The sequence below is a fragment of the Nicotiana sylvestris genome, chromosome 8 (genome assembly GCF_000393655.2).
Source record: "Nicotiana sylvestris chromosome 8, ASM39365v2, whole genome shotgun sequence".
Lineage (NCBI taxonomy): Eukaryota > Viridiplantae > Streptophyta > Magnoliopsida > Solanales > Solanaceae > Nicotiana > Nicotiana sylvestris.
The window spans coordinates 129,063,104-129,078,967 of record NC_091064.1 but is presented as its reverse complement, the minus strand read 5'-3'; the positions used below and the strand labels follow the sequence as shown (position 1 = coordinate 129,078,967).

The 15,864-nt window shown below is 38.9% G+C and overlaps 2 protein-coding genes across 2 annotated transcripts; both read left to right on the top strand.

Moving 5' to 3' along the window:
- Positions 1-1,530: 1,530 nt before the first annotated feature.
- On the top strand, positions 1,531-2,331 carry LOC138875662 (uncharacterized). The gene is made up of 3 exons (XM_070154516.1): positions 1,531-1,593; positions 1,689-1,738; positions 2,010-2,331. The coding sequence occupies exons 1-3, from the start codon at positions 1,531-1,533 to the stop codon at positions 2,329-2,331; spliced, it is 435 nt and encodes a 144-aa protein (XP_070010617.1).
- A 168-nt stretch (positions 2,332-2,499) lies between these two features.
- Positions 2,500-3,360, top strand: LOC138875661 (uncharacterized). Its single transcript, XM_070154515.1, has one exon. It carries the CDS (start codon positions 2,500-2,502, stop codon positions 3,358-3,360), a length of 861 nt encoding a protein of 286 aa, XP_070010616.1.
- Positions 3,361-15,864: the final 12,504 nt, after the last annotated feature.

Below are 15,864 nucleotides of genomic sequence, written 5' to 3'. Positions count from 1 at the left end.
TAGGTGTAAAAAAAGTTACATTTATATATATAACGCCCAGTTATACCACGCTATACCTTAACGGTAACTTTTTCCGTTAAGGTATAGCGTGGTGTTACTGCGCGTTATATATACTGACATTTACTAACACAGGTATAGCGTGCTATATTTGCACGCTATATATAGCGTACAAATACAACACGCTATACCCCTAATTATGGGCCCACCATAATTGAAATATGTATAGCGTATATTCAAAGAGCGCTATACATCAAAAATTTCAACCCCCCGGGCTCGCACATTTCCTATTAAAAGGGCGTTAGGATTTTACGAAAATCCATTCACAAAAGATTCATCCCATTCAATTTTTTCTTGTTGTTAAATTCTCAAGCATTTTTTTGTAATGTCTGAAGAGCTTAGAATAAGAGTTTCATTATATTAGGGGGGGGGGAGGGTGAGGTTGTGATGGAGAATAACTCGATGAGGTATAGTTTATCTCCACGGGGTCATGTTAAATTACCACTTACAATGGAGTACGATAAACTAATATCGTTGTTATGCAAAAAAATGAGTGTGAGGAAACACCGAGTGGTACTTAAAGTAACCGAAAGATATCCGTATTTTGTCACTCCGCAAGGGCATGCTTTTTACTCGGAGTTAAACATCTACGATGATGAAACTTTGAGGGATTTTCTATGGACTCCGGATGAATACCAGAATTTCTTGTAATCAAAATGTTGGATATGTACGTCAAGGTCGAAGATGTTCCCAACAATGAGGTTTTCGGACAGGTTCCGGATAACCCCCAGTCATTGGGTGGTTATTCTGGAGCAGTTTTTGCCTGACAGGTTCCGGATGAAAGAGTTTTCCTTGATTTAAACTTATCACCCCCTACTTTTCCAAATTCACAAGACGAGTGGTAAACTTTAATTTTCCTTTGTGTTACGATTCTACATTTTTGTTGTATTGAATTTGTAGTAACGCTCATATTTTTAACAGGGGGTCCCGACCGGATATGAATTTTACAAATTATGAACCCAAGAATAGTTTTGGTGTGTTGGATCATGGTGGTCCATCTGGTAGTCATCGCCTAAATGAAAATATCCATCATGGAATTTCATCACATTACGACTTGAAAGTGAAGTGATACAACTATATGGAAAGTATTTATTAATTTCAGTAGCTTATTATTTTGTTGATTGTGCAGTGAAAACGAGCAAGTTGAACCACATGTACTCACTCATTTGCCCGAAGACAACGTATTAAATCGGGATCTGGTAGATGCATAGAGTGAGGAAGAGAACAGTGATTACGACAACAATGCTGATAAATCTGGAGATGATACACCCTTTACTCGTGAGGATAGTGATGAGGAGGATGAGAAGGAAGGACCTGATTCGACCAGAGAGTATGCTCCACTTCCCCCCTAGACGAAGTGTGTACGAGTCCCAAGTGTCGTTTCATTCAAGGGAGATTCCTTACCTTGATAACTTGCCAAATATGCCGTAAGTGGAAGCTCTCACAAGGGATTTTGATGAAATTCGGACAGCAATGTGGGATGAGTCTAGACCAACGGTGCTGGCAAAGGGTATGCTTTTTCCTGAGAAAGCGCGCGTAAGTAGGGCTTGTAAAATGCACAACGTAAAAGAGTGTCGTGAGATGACGGTATATGAGTCAAGTCCGGTTGTATACAAGGTTTTTGGTTGTAGGTGGTTTTGGCCATGTTATTGGATGTTGCGTGTGAGCAAGAAGAAGACAGGTCTGTAGAAAGTGGGTAAATACATTCCCACCCACACATGTGAAATGGACACATTCAACGGGAATCACTTCAACTTGGATATTGACTTGATTTCTCTTGTCCTTATTCCACACATTGAAGCGTCCATAAGGCATAAAATCAAAGAGTGCATTACATCAGTCCACCAGGAACATGGCCATACCATTACCAAAAGAAAGGCATATATCGGGCGCAAACAAACGTTTGAAATAGTCTATGGCAACTGGGATAATTCATTTGCTGCTCTACCCAGGTACATGTCCGCACTGCAGCACTTTAACCCCGGGATGGTTGTTGAATGGAAGCTTGAGCGGAGTCCAGATAAACCAGAATGTATATTCAATTACGTGTTCTGGGCATTTAAACCAGCAATTGACGGTTTTTCGCATTGTCGGCCCGTAATATCCATAGACGACACTCATATCTATGGAAAATACGATATCAAGCTATTGATAGCCATGACAGTAGATGCTAATGGAAAGATATTTCCTCTAGCTTTTGCTATTTGTGCCAATGAAATCCAAGAGACGTGGACGCTATTTTTGACCCACTTGAAAGAGCATGTTGTCAAATAGCATTCTGGTATTTGTCTAATATCTGATCAGCACGGTGGTATCTTAAGTTCTGTGGAAAACTTGCCTGCATGATAAGAACCATATGCCTACCACCGTTACTGTGTGATGCACTTTAAAGCTAATTTCTAGAAGGCATATCCCAACAAGGATCTGCATGATTTGATGTGGATGGAAGCAACAGACCACCAACATCATAAATTCCAGAGGCACATGGAATCTATCAGGCAAGAAGACGAGGCAGCCTATCGTTGGTTAATGCGACATGACCCTAAAAAGTGGACTTTGCATGCGGATGGGGGCAGACATTGGGAAACTCTGACTACAAATGTGTCAGAGTCTTTCAACGAGTTATTGAAATTGGCAAGAGGATTGCCTGTCACGGCCATTGTGCGGATGTCGTTCAAGCAGATGGCGGAGAGGTTTGTTGAGAGGTCTGCAGTTGCAACGTCATTGATGGAAAGGGGTGTTGATTTTATGCCAGTGCCAATGAAGAGATTTGAGAAATACAGACGGCGAGCACATTGGCGTTCATTTTTGCAGTATGATAACGAAAGAAATATTTTTGAAGTTCGCACCGCTATCCATCGAAATCGGGGGAATAATGTACATACTGTAAATGAATCTACAAGGTTATGCTCGTGTGGGAAATGGTCCATCTACCACATTCCTTGCTCACATGACATCAAGTGCTTTCAAAAAGTTGGTTTAGGTATAACCAACTATGTTGATCAACAATATAGTGTTGCGAAGTACCTAAACACATATAGTGGGCAGTTGCAGCTAGTGGGTGTTGAGCATTATTGGCCGCCTAAGCCATTTAAAATGGTGTGTAACAAGTCCTATTTGTGTCGAATACAGGTGCAGAAGAGAACACGTATACGGAACCAAATGGATGTTAGTGATACCATATATGTGCGCAGATGTGGTATATGCTCGCAAACAGGACATGACCGTCGAAAATGTCCTTTGGGTGGCAATAGTAATCAAGCTCGTGGTGGGTGTTCTTCTATTGTGCCTAACTATCAATGAGTTTATGTTGTAATATTTAGTTGTTTTGTTTATGTTGAAAGATTTATAAAATAAAATTATGTTTGTTAATTATGAGTTGAACTTTTACAATTCGGTTTTGTTAATGATAATTAAAAAAAATTATATATTCAGAAGAACTTGAAACAACATTGAAATTTCATAAAGCTGATTAATTTAATGTTAATTATGTTTGTTATTTTATTTATATGTATTGTCTTGTCGAACTGAAAAAGCTGCCCAACTGACATAAAGTTGATTCGTACTCGTTAGAACCTTTAACACGCAAAGCATAACGCGGTCAAATACTACGTTATGTGTATATATAGAGCGGTGAAATAATACATTATATGTGTTGTGTTATCGAACTGAAAAAGCTGCCCAACTAACATAAAGTTGATTCGTACCCGTCAGAACCTTTAACACGCAAAGCATAGCGCGGTCAAACACTACGTTATGCGTATATATAGAGCGGTGAAATACTACGTTATGTGTGTTGTCCTGCCTATAAATAATGGCCTCATTCTAGTTATTTTCTTCGCTCAACAATAACTTAAAGCAAGTTTTTTAACGCACAAATGTCTCAACCTCTTTATGTACCAATGTGCAAGCGTGGAAAAAATGCATGATGCAAATTTGTTGGGAAAATGGTGAAGATGGACACCACTACTGGGAATGTTTGAGCTAGTTTTATAAGGTTCCCGGTGAACTTATTTGCAATTTTGAGGTATGGATTGATGAATCATGTTATCAGGAATACTATAAAGAATTATTGAACAATCTTAATGATTTGTGTTCAAAACAGTGGGAACGTGAAAAAAAAACATAAAAGAGAGGCTGTGGAGTTGAAAGCGAAACATAAAGTGGTAGAAGAAGAAAAAAAAGAACCTGAAAGAACAATTTAAGTGGTTGGAGCAGAAAATAATGGGCGGAAGTGACTAAACTTTGACATGTGTGTGTTTAGTGTATCGCTTTATCTTTATGTTTCTTATGTCATGTATTTTTATTAGTTGTATTAACTTTTGATTATGTTAAGTTGCTATGTTTGTGTTTGTGTTTGTGTTGTAATATTAAACTAAATTAGTTGTAATGAACTTTATTTTTATTAATTGGAATGAAATCTAAGTGTTTGTGTTGTAGTACGAAACTAACTAATGAATGAAAAATTAAAAAAGAAATGCGCATATTATATAAAAATTGTTGTTAATGTATACAAAGATATTATTTAAATCAAAAAGATAAAACAAGAAAATCAATGTGTCCCGCATCCAGTGTGCTTCAACGCAGCCGTTGGCCTGAGGCACATCCCACCCCGCCTGGGTACGCTATCGGGATCGTCATCATCAAGTCGCCTCCTAATAGCCGGATGCGCCGCATCATGAACATCAGTGGTGCTGACAGGATCAGTAAAAGGGGCCGCCAGTCCAGTAGAAACCTACATAAGAATAGATAGCTCAGTATAGCAAAGTATATAATAAGTCACAACAATTTAAATTGTCTTACCACGACATCGTCGGGCTCCTGAATGTAATCATCTGTCGTAGCCATGTCAGCATCGCGTTCAACCTTAAAAAGGAAATTAATAAAGTTATGGAAAATAAAGACAAATTGTAATTCAATACCAAGAAAACCATACCTGCACCTGTGATAATGAACCATAACTCAACCGCCGCCCACTATGTAAATCTCAGGTCGGCCGGTCCTCGTAATAGTAGATGGTCCTGGAAAGTATGTATCCCAATCGACTCTAGAAAGATCTGTGCCCATGATCAATAATTGACCTGACGGGGTCACCTGCGAAGTCCCTAGAGTGAGATCCATCCCAAGGCTGTATGACAGCATGTCCGTCTCATGTAGGCCATAGGGCAAATCAGTAGCAACATCATCAGCAGGGGCCTCAACGCCCCCTTGCTGGGGACCACCTCCTCTCCTCCCACCGCCACATCGTCCGGTACCCCCGCCTCGTCGGGCACCACCACCTCATCATCCACCACCACCTCGTGCCACACCAGAGCCTTGATCGTACTCCTCTGGCTCCACATAATCAGGCATGTGTGCCAAATGTTGATCCTCCTGGGCTCGCTGCAGTGTCCGGGCAGCCAACTCACCAAAATTGACGGATGTAATCGTATAAGGCGGCGTCAGGATCGCCGACATAATCCTGCATCGGTAGTCCCATCTGATAGACTATATGTAGTCCAATAGCCTGCACAACGTATAAAATATAAACTACATACATTGCACTAAGTTATAGTTATATAATTAATAATAATAGAAAACATACCAAGGCCTCGCATCGTCCAATGTGTGAAACGTACCGACCGCTAGCCTGATGAATAGGGTTCCCGATAAAAAGTCGGGTAACGTGGCGGTACTAGGACAGATACCTCTCAATAGCCACCTCCTGGGTCTGTGTAGGTGGGGGCAGAATCATCTGATCTCGATGGTCCCAAATATGGATCTGCCCCGCTAACCATGCTATAAATACGTCGTCCACCCTGCAATGATCATCCCTCTAATAATGTCTTGGGTCCCATATAGGCCCCATCGGTATATACTGCGGTCGGCCAAACTAGAGAAGTACCCCCTCCGAGGCATGATGCTCCACAATATCGAGGCATATGAGCAGGGTAGAAGTGCTCCAAATCAATCTGTCGGCCCAGCAATAAGCTGGCAGGCCAGCTATCAAATCATCGATGTACAACATCCAGATGAACTATCAAATAAGAACACAAAACGTGAGTATGCGCAACACTAAGTTAATCTATACCAGGTAGGTTTAGGTACATATTTACCTGTGCACCCTCCAGCAGATCCAACACATCCCTGCAGATGGGAAGATTATGATGGGAATCATACTCTCGTGAAAGTGTACGGCGGAGAACCCACCTCCTGGCTAGAGGGAGATCCGGAAGTGCTACATTACGAGGTAATTGTGGTAGAGGTGGCTGAAACTGCAAGAACCGCTCCCAGGCCCAAACCTAACATAGAAAGTTAATGTCAGGTTTAAGATAAATTCTAACTAGGTAGAGTTGGAACTGATGAACTGATTATTCGAATATGTTGTCACCTGTAGAAGTGGAAGAAAACCACAAACATCTCTCTGAGTGCCCATGATCGCCCATCACATACTCCTGTACATGTAGGCGAGAACAGTAGCACCCCAGTTGTAATAGGGTAACTCATCTAGCAGCTGAACATGATGAAGAAATCTCAGGCTGACTAGGTTCCCCGAAGTGTTCGGGAACAAGACCCCTCCAAATAGAAGAAGCAACAACAACCTCGTATACCGGGCAATATGTACCTCCTCTGTATCGTCGGTGATAATGGGGTGGTGTACCTCCAAGTACTGTCTAATAGGGGTCAAAGACAATCGACTGGAACCCGACGAAAATGTCTCGTCCTGTGGCCTGAAACCCGTGAGCTCCTGCAGCATGTCCCAATAATCATCGCGCGACATAGATCTCATAGCAATAGGCAGTGAAACGGGCATGCCATCAACGGGCAGGCCATATAAAACCTCCACGTCCTACAGTATGATAGTGGCCTCGCCAATGGGCAGGTAAAAGGTGTGCGTCTTTGATCGCCACTGCTCAATCAACGCCGAGATCAAAGCCCAGTCGAGCTGCATCCGCCCGATCTCAATAATCCTATAAAATTTCGTATCTTGTAGGCGCTGGACTATACGCTCGTGGAGATCTCTGGGCCTCAAAAAATCCCACAGGTAGTCTACTCTCCTAGCGCGAAGAGTCTGGGACAGTAACTCCCCTTCCCATATATGGGCGGACCTATGATTGCCTGTAGCACTAATATCTCACGAGAGTAAGGGCCGGGATGTATAGGCGGCGCGTCCATGTCGTCAACTGTAAATTAAACACCATTAATTGTATTTTTAATTATTTAATTACACAAAGTATATATACATATTGGGTTCCAGGCTCGGTATTTGAGGCCCAGTAGCACCAAAATATCATTAATAATTATTTGTGTCAAATTAAATATTTTGATAATTTTGTGTATGTTTGTTTTAAAATTTTAAATTAATTGTATTTTTAATTATTTAGTTGTACAAAGTATATATACCTATTGGGTTCTATGCTCGTTATTTGAGGCCCAGTAGCACCAAACTATCATTAATAATTATTTGTGTCAAATTCAATATTTTGATAATTTTGTGTGTGTTTGTTTTAAAATTTTAAATTAATTGTATTTTTAATTATTTAATTGTACACAGTATATATACCTATTGGGTTTCAGGCTTGGTATTTAAGGCCCAGTAGCTCCAAACTATCATTAATAATTATGTGTGTCAAATTCAATATTTTGATATTTTTGTGTGTGTTTGTTTTAAAAAATTAAATTCTTAATTTTTAATTATTTAACTGTACTAAGTATATATACCTATTGGGTTCCAGGCTCGGTATTTGAGGCCCAGTAGCACCAAACTATCATTAATAATTATTTGTGTCAAATTTAATATTTTGATAATTTTGTGTGTGTTTGTTTTAAAAATTTAAATTCTTAATTTTTAATTATTTAATTGTACAAAGTATATATACCTATTGGGTTCCAGGCTCGGTATTTGAGGCCCAGTAGCACCAAACAATCATTAATAATTATCTGTGTCAAATTCAATATTTTGATAATTTTGTGTGTGTTAGTTTTAAAAATTTAAATTCTTAATTTTAATTATTTAATTGTACAAAGTATATATTTTCATCTACCAATATAAGCAGTACTTAAACTACAGGGATTATACGCTAAAATACTCTACAATTTACTACGCTAATAAATAATCTAAACTAAATATAAACAACAAATACATTTTAATCACATAAAATTCACAAAAATACATATAACATACTAGTTTCGCAAAAATAAAACACAAACTGACATGGAACAGTAATATCTAAATCCTGATATTAACAGAAATAATTATTTCTCAATTTTACATTTTTTAAAAAACCAAATCTATGTCCGGATAAATATAACATACTAGTTTCGTAAATAAAACACAAAACGACATGGAAACACATTCAATCAACTAATAAATATGCATTATTATATAAGTTTCGACATAAAATAAATCAAAATACCTCAATGTAGTATTTTGTGTGAAAAGTTGAATCCGAAAGAGTGAAACCACAATAATACGATGCTCAACTACGATGTGAGACCTACATTCTTAACATTTTGTGTGACGGGTGGGGCCTACAATTTTTTTTAAAGAAGACGTTGTGGGAGAGGGGGACAAGATATGGCTTGAAAGTAAAAAAATGGGGGAGGGATCGTTGCTGGTCGGGGAAGAAGACGAAGGGTATTATTTAGTTAGGGGTATAGCGTGCTGTATTTGTACGCTATATACACGCTATACCTGTGTCAGTAAATGTCAGTATATATAACGGGCAGTAACACCACGCTATACCTTAACGACAAAAGTTACTGTTAAGGTATAGCGTAGTGTAACTTGGCGTTATATATATAAATGTAACTTTTTTTTACACCTATTTGTGTATGTTTTGTCCCAAAAGACAACAAAAAAGTTCCGGTCCCATCTTACCCCACCTTAGTGTAGCTTGAGGTCATTCATCACTAAACATATTCTTGTATTGGGAAAAAACTGAGTTTATATTAAAGATGATGTGGCATGACACGTGGATTAGTTAAATGGTCAAAGCGCAGCAATTGACTAAAGAGGCACGGATGGAGACAGCCACGGGAAGAAGAATTTAAATAGGCACGAGACGACGTATAGATACGAGTCTCGTACCACTTTAAATTATTTACAGCCAACGGATTAGAAGGCATTGAAGGCAAAGATCTGATGACAGAAAGGAGTCCAAATTCATTATTAAATACTTGATACGTTACAAAATTGGTATTTAATAGGAATGATTGTATAACGGCTTATTTAATGTCATTTATTACTCATGATTATATCATTAAAGCTGAGGCTTCATTCCTTTACCTAGAATTATCTATAAAAGGAAGAAGTATCATCATTTGTAAGGACACGGAATACTATTGAGAATTTATTGAAATACACATCTATTTGCTTCTTTACCATCGTTCTCAAAAGTATTTTATTTTTGTCTCCTGATTATCAGTAACCCGAATTTCTTTTTAGCTTTGACCAAAGACTCAGATTTTTGGTTAAACAAATTGGTTCCGTTACCGGGAATCTGATAATCTTTCCTTTTAAGCTATATCTTATCTATTGTCGTCACCATGTCAAACAACAACGCCGACAACAATAGTAATAACACATTGGGAAACCATGAGAATCAAATACATCAAAATCAAGATAACGTGGTTCCCTCTCCTCTAAATTCACCACGTCAATCTCGTGAAGGCACTCCTGTTGGTACTCCAAAGCGGCATATTATATTTCGCCATATGAAGTCTTTAACTTCTTTTTCTCGTACCTGTTTAAATGCCCCTGCTTCTACCCATTTAGTGAAATAATCTGTAAGTACAAGTAGAAATTTTACCTGACCTTTTGCTTGTGGAAGTGGACCTACGATATCCATTCCCCATTTCATAAAGGGCCATGGGGCTAAAACAGGATGTAGTAACTCAGCTGGTCTGTGCATATTATTGCCGTACCTTTGACATTTATCACATTTGGACACGAAACTGGTTGCCTCTTCTTCCATCTTAGGCCAATAATATCCTGTGCGAATTAACGTTCTTACCAGTGACCGTCCTCCTGCGTGATTCCCACAATGTCCTTCATGTACTTCTCTCATGACATATTCGGTTTGAGAGGGTCCGAGACACCTTGCTAGTGGTCCGCCGAACATCTTTCGATAAAGATTTCCTTGATATAAACAATATCGTGCAGCTTTTTTGCGAAGCGCGTAAGCCTTTCCTTTGTCATTAGGCACGGTTCTGTGCTGTAAAAAGGCAACAATTTCATTTCTCCAATCCCATGTTAGATGATTAAAATTTACCTCGTTTTTATCAGATTCAAGAACGGAATGAAATAGATGTATGATTGAAGCATCTGTATTGTTTACCACGTCTGCTGCGGATGCAAGGTTTGCTAAAGCATCTGCCTCTATATTCTCATCTCTTGGGATCTGCACTACTTTCCAAGTTTGGAATTGCTTTATTAACTCCCATACCTTTGCGAGGTATTCTTGCATTCGTGACTCTCTGGCTGTATAAGTCCCCAGCATCTGATTAACCACGAGTTGAGAATCACTCTTGATTATAATCTGTGTTATGCCGAGTTCTCGTGCCAATTCTAAACCTGCAATTACAGCCTCATACTCTGCTTCATTGTTAGTTATAGAATGACATTTTATAGCCTGTCTAATGGTCTCACCCGCAGGTGGTACGAGGACTATTCCTAAGCCTGCCCCTTTTACATTAGATGAACCGTCAGTGTATAAAACCCAAGTCCCCGGGTTCGCACCATTAAAAACTAATAATTCTTTTTCTGCTTCTAAATGCATCCCCTGGCTAAAATCAGCCACGAAATCAGCTAGTACTTGAGACTTTATAGCGGTCCTGGGTTGATAAATAACTTCATACTCACTTAGTTCTATAGCCCATTTTGCTAATCTTCCTGAAAGTTCGTGTTTATGCAAAATATTTCGAAGCGGAAAAGCAGTAACTACAACAATGGGATGACATTGAAAATAAGGTCTTAACTTTCTAGATGCCATGATCAAAGCTAATGCTAATTTTTCTAGCTGTGGGTATCGTGTCTCAGCTTCCAATAAGGACTTACTTACATAATAAATAGGAGATTGTTTACCTTGGTCCTCGCGGACTAAAACAGCACTTACTGCGACTTCAGATACGGCCAGATAAATGAGAAGTTTTTCCCCCACCTTCGGTTTTGCCAACAACGGTGGTTTTGACAAATAAGCTTTCAAATTTCTAAGGGCTTGTTGACAATCTTCATTCCATTCAAAATGATCTTGCTTTTTAAGTGCGGAGAAAAACTTAAAACACCTTTCTGAGGATTTGGAAATAAATCTTCCCAAAGCTGCAATTCTTCCCGTTAATCTTTGTACTTCCTTTTTATTAGTAAGGATATCCGGGATTTCTTCTATTGCTTTGATCTGAGAAGGATTCACTTCAATACCACGATTAGAAACAAGAAAACCCAAAAACTTACCTGATGCAACTCCAAATGCACATTTTTCTGGGTTGAGTTTCATATTAAATTTTCGCAAAATTTCAAAAGTAACAGATAGATGAGAAATATGATCATGAGATTGCTGGGTTTTGACGAGCATATCGTCTATATATACCTCCATTGTTTTCCCTAAATGTTCTTGGAACATTTTGGTGACCAACCTTTGATAGGTTGCCCCAGCATTTTTGAGGCCAAAGGGCATTACTTTATAACAGTAAGTCCCCCTGTCTGTGATGAAAGAAGTTTTTTCTTCATCACCAGGATCCATTTTAATTTGATTATATCCTGAGTATGCATCTAAAAAACTTAAAAGTTCATGACCTGCGGTTGCATCAATTAGTTGGTCTATATGCGGTAAGGGAAAGGAATCTTTTGGACAGGCTTTATTTAAATCGGTATAATCTACACAAACACGCCACTTACCATTTTTCTTGGGTACAACCACCGTGTTAGCTAACCAAGTAGGATATTTTACCTCACGGATTGATCCGATTTTTAATAATTTTTGGACTTCATCCTGAATCACCTGGTTCTTGAAAGCACCTTGTTTCCGTTTCTTTTGCTTTATTGGTGTGAAAGAAGGGTCCTCATTGAGTTTGTGAGTCATCACATTTGGTGGTATCCCTGTCATATCAGCGTGGGACCAAGCAAAGCAGTCTAAGTTAGCTTTTAAAAATTCGATTATCATACCTTGCATGTTCTTGCTTAAATTGGCCCCGACATAAACCTTTTGTTCAGGCCATTGATCAAATAACATCACTGCCTCAAGCTCTTCAATTGTCGTTTTGATGCTTTCATTTTCTTCAGGTTCTTGAATTGTGTCAGGTCTTGAATCCAAATCCGTTTTTTCCTGTTCAGTTGAAGTTTGATCTTTTTTACCTTCAATTGTTTCCTGTAATTGCTACTTTTCTTTATTTTCGGCGCTCGTACTTGTTACAACGTTTACACTTTTAGCCATCTGCTGATCCCCACGAATTTGGAAAATTCCCCATGGTGATGGGAATTTAATAACCTGATGTAGAGTTGATGGGACAACGTCCATATCGTGTATCCATGGTCTCCCCATGATCATATTGTAGGCCATTTCCATATCAACTACCTGAAATTTAGTTTCCTTCACAACACCCATAGCAAAAGTTGTTAGAAATACCTCACCTTTTGTTACTACACTTGAATTGTCGAAGCCTGACAAGGTGTGCGCCTTGGGTATCATTTTGTCTTCAGCTTGCATTTCTCGTAGTACCCTTAGTAATATAATATTTACAGAACTCCCTGGATCAATCAAAACTCGTTTTACATTAGTATCATGTACAAGTAAAGATATTACCAGTGCATCATTATGTGGAGTTGTCACTCCTTTGGTATCTGCATCATCGAACGAAATACTTTCATTTTCAAGGACCTGCGTTTCCCGTGTGTAATCGTTACCTTAGAAACCTTGTTGGAGGCTGTGTAAGTTACGCCGTGAATATCTTCTCCCCCGCTTATGACATTCACTGTCCTCTTGGGTGAAGGAGGTTGTGGTGGCTCTTGTCTGTTTTTCATATAAGCTTGTTTTCCTTTCTCACTAAATAACTCAGTGAGGTATCCTTGCTTCAATAAATGATCCACTTCACTCTGCAGGAATCTACATTCTGAAGTTTTGTGCCCGTGATCGTTGTGAAATTCGCACCAATGATCCGGATTGCGTCTACTTGGATTTGACCGCATCTCTTTTGGCCACCGTACCTTATCTCCCATGCTTCTTAAAACAGCTACGAGCTCGGAGGTAGAGACATTAAAATTATATCCACCGAATCGTGCCTTTAAACTTCTGTCATCATCTCGTGATTCTTGTCTGTTCCGATCATTCCTGAACTTTGAAGAAGAGCCAGAATCCCGGTTTCTTGATTTTTGATCATATTGCTGGCTATCTTGTTTCGACCGTGGGTCCTTTCCTGCGGGTCCCATATATGGATCGTACCTGTTTTTACCTGATCTTTTTTCGGTTTCTGACCTTCGGGTACCGCCCCTTTCTTCATGATGGAGCTTAGGTACGGTATCTTCTTCGATTCGCAGATTCGTGCTATACCTGTTGTAAACATCATTCCATGTGGTTGCAGGAAATTCTCGAAGACTTTCTTTGAGTCATCTCGTGGCTTCAGAACTTTTGTCATTTAAATTACTTGCAAAAGCTATAGCAGCCCAATTGTCAGGCACACGAGGTAGAGTCATTCTTTCACGCTGGAATCTATCAACGAAGTTTCTAAGCAACTCTGAATCCCCTTGTTTGATTTTGAAAATATCTTCCATCCTTTTCTCAACCTTTTGTGCTCCCGAATGTGCTTTAATAAAAGAATCTGCAAGCTCAGCAAAAGAATTAATAGAATTTTCAGATAAAAGAGAATACCAGGTTAATGCACCCTTGGTGAGTGTTTCTCCAAATTTCTTGACCAATACTGATTCAATTTCTTGTTTGGTCAAGTCGTTGCCTTTTACGCCGGTTGTAAATGCAGTCACGTGGTCACGTGGGTCTGTAGTACCATCATATTTCGGGATGTCAGGCATTTTGAACTTTTTCGGAATTGGAAGGGGAGCAGCACTAGGCTTCCATGGTTGTTGTGAGTATTTGTCCATGTCTACTCCTTTTATTACAGGCGGAACTCCAGGGATTTGTTCAATACGCTCATTTTGTTCCTTAAGCTATTTCTGCAAGGTTAGTACTAAATTTTGCAAATACGAATTATTTAAATTACCTGGTCCCCCTTTTTGTGGTTCACTGGGGGTTGCTCCGTTTCCAGAATTATCAAGACCAGAACGGGGTTTCTCCAATGTATTATTATTAGGAGTTGGTGTAGGTGGCGCAGCAGGCAATCGACTAACAAGTGCCTGAAGAGCTTTGCCGACCTGGAGTACTATGGGCTTATCGTACAACGACCAAAACAGGCACTGGAGAAACACCATTTTCGATGGTTTATGGTACGGAAGCATTAATTCCAGTTGAAATAGGTGAGCCAAGCACACGATACGATCAGGCAAAAGAGGAATCTAATAATGAAGAGATGCGGGTTAGCCTAGATTTACTTGAAGGAAGAAGAGAAGCTGCTTTGATAAGGATGGCAGCACAAAAACAAGTAATAGAACAATATTACAATAGGAAAGCACGCCTCAGATTTTTCAAAATTGGAGACTTCGTGCTTAAAAAGGTGTTCCAATCTGCAAAAGCTGCTAACTCAGGAAAGCTAAGTCCAACATGGGAAGGACCATACAAAGTCCGTGGCATTGCGGGAAAAGGAGCATACCAGTTGGAAACAATGGATGGTAAAGTTTTACCCTCACATTGGAATGCTGTCCACTTAAAAAGATATTACTTTTAAGAAAGTACCTACGGTCAGGTATCATCATGTTAAAATTTCTCTCTTGGTTTATTAATATTTTACTAACGATTTTAGATGCTAGGCAAAATATCCTAACTCGTGCCAAATGATGAGTCACAACCTGCAAGGCAAAATGGAGTATTCTTAAATTCCTAGCCCAGGGTTACAATTAATCTGATGGAAATACACACGAGTTAGGCAGTCTTCATCTATAATCGCACCGTCGAGTCCCGTATATCTTTCTGTTTCAGGAAAAGGGCCAAAGTAAAAGAAATAAACAAGTGCTCGAGGCTTCATACTTCACCGCTCAAACACTTGGGGGACTACATATTATACACAGATATGTGTAGAGAAACAGATACGAGTATCGAACAAAAATCGGCCACAAAGAGGCAAGTGTTGAGAAAAAGTTACGAAGTCTTCAGCATTCATGAGAACAACAGAGTCATCTCTCAAACTCATAAACAAAGTCACCTCTCAAACCCTTCTTAATATGTAAAGATAGGGTCATGACTATGTACTGAAATAGGTTATGAAGAAAAACCTTGTTTATTTTATGTTATTCACAAATCTGTTACAAGAAAAACAGTTACGAGAAAGTTGTAGATGTATTGTAATACATGTAACAGTCAAACACTTGATAAAAGTTTATAAAAAAAAACTTGCCAAAGTTGTTTCATACAAAACGTGTGTATTCCTATTTCTTTCATCGTATTATAACACCATTATGAAGTTGAGACGTCTTCTTCAATAAGTGTCGATAAAATAAAAGGGCCCTCTTTTATAAACCTCATGTTAATAAGTCATGAGAAGAATCATAAAGCATTTTCAAAGGATAAAAATGCTAAACTATTCTATAAGTCCTAAATAAGTAAGGAAAATGCAAGAATAGAACACATTGAAGTACTAACAAAACTTCTTAATATAATTAAAAAGACTAAGTAGAAACTTAGTCAATAAAAGTTTATACAAGTGCCCCATTATGATAACTGGGGACTT

What these genes read in the sequence shown, in the direction of transcription:
- LOC138875661 (XM_070154515.1), top strand. Translation starts at nt 2,500, where the DNA reads ATGGAAGCAACAGACCACCAACATCATAAATTCCAGAGGCACATGGAA.
- LOC138875662 (XM_070154516.1), top strand. Translation starts at nt 1,531, where the DNA reads ATGTGGGATGAGTCTAGACCAACGGTGCTGGCAAAGGGTATGCTTTTT. An exon ending in TTTTTCCTGAGAAAGCGCGC is followed by an intron (nt 1,594 to 1,688) that starts GTAAGTAGGGCT and finishes TTTTGGTTGTAG; the next exon opens with GTGGTTTTGGCCATGTTATT. An exon ending in TGTGAGCAAGAAGAAGACAG is followed by an intron (nt 1,739 to 2,009) that starts GTCTGTAGAAAG and finishes TGCTCTACCCAG; the next exon opens with GTACATGTCCGCACTGCAGC.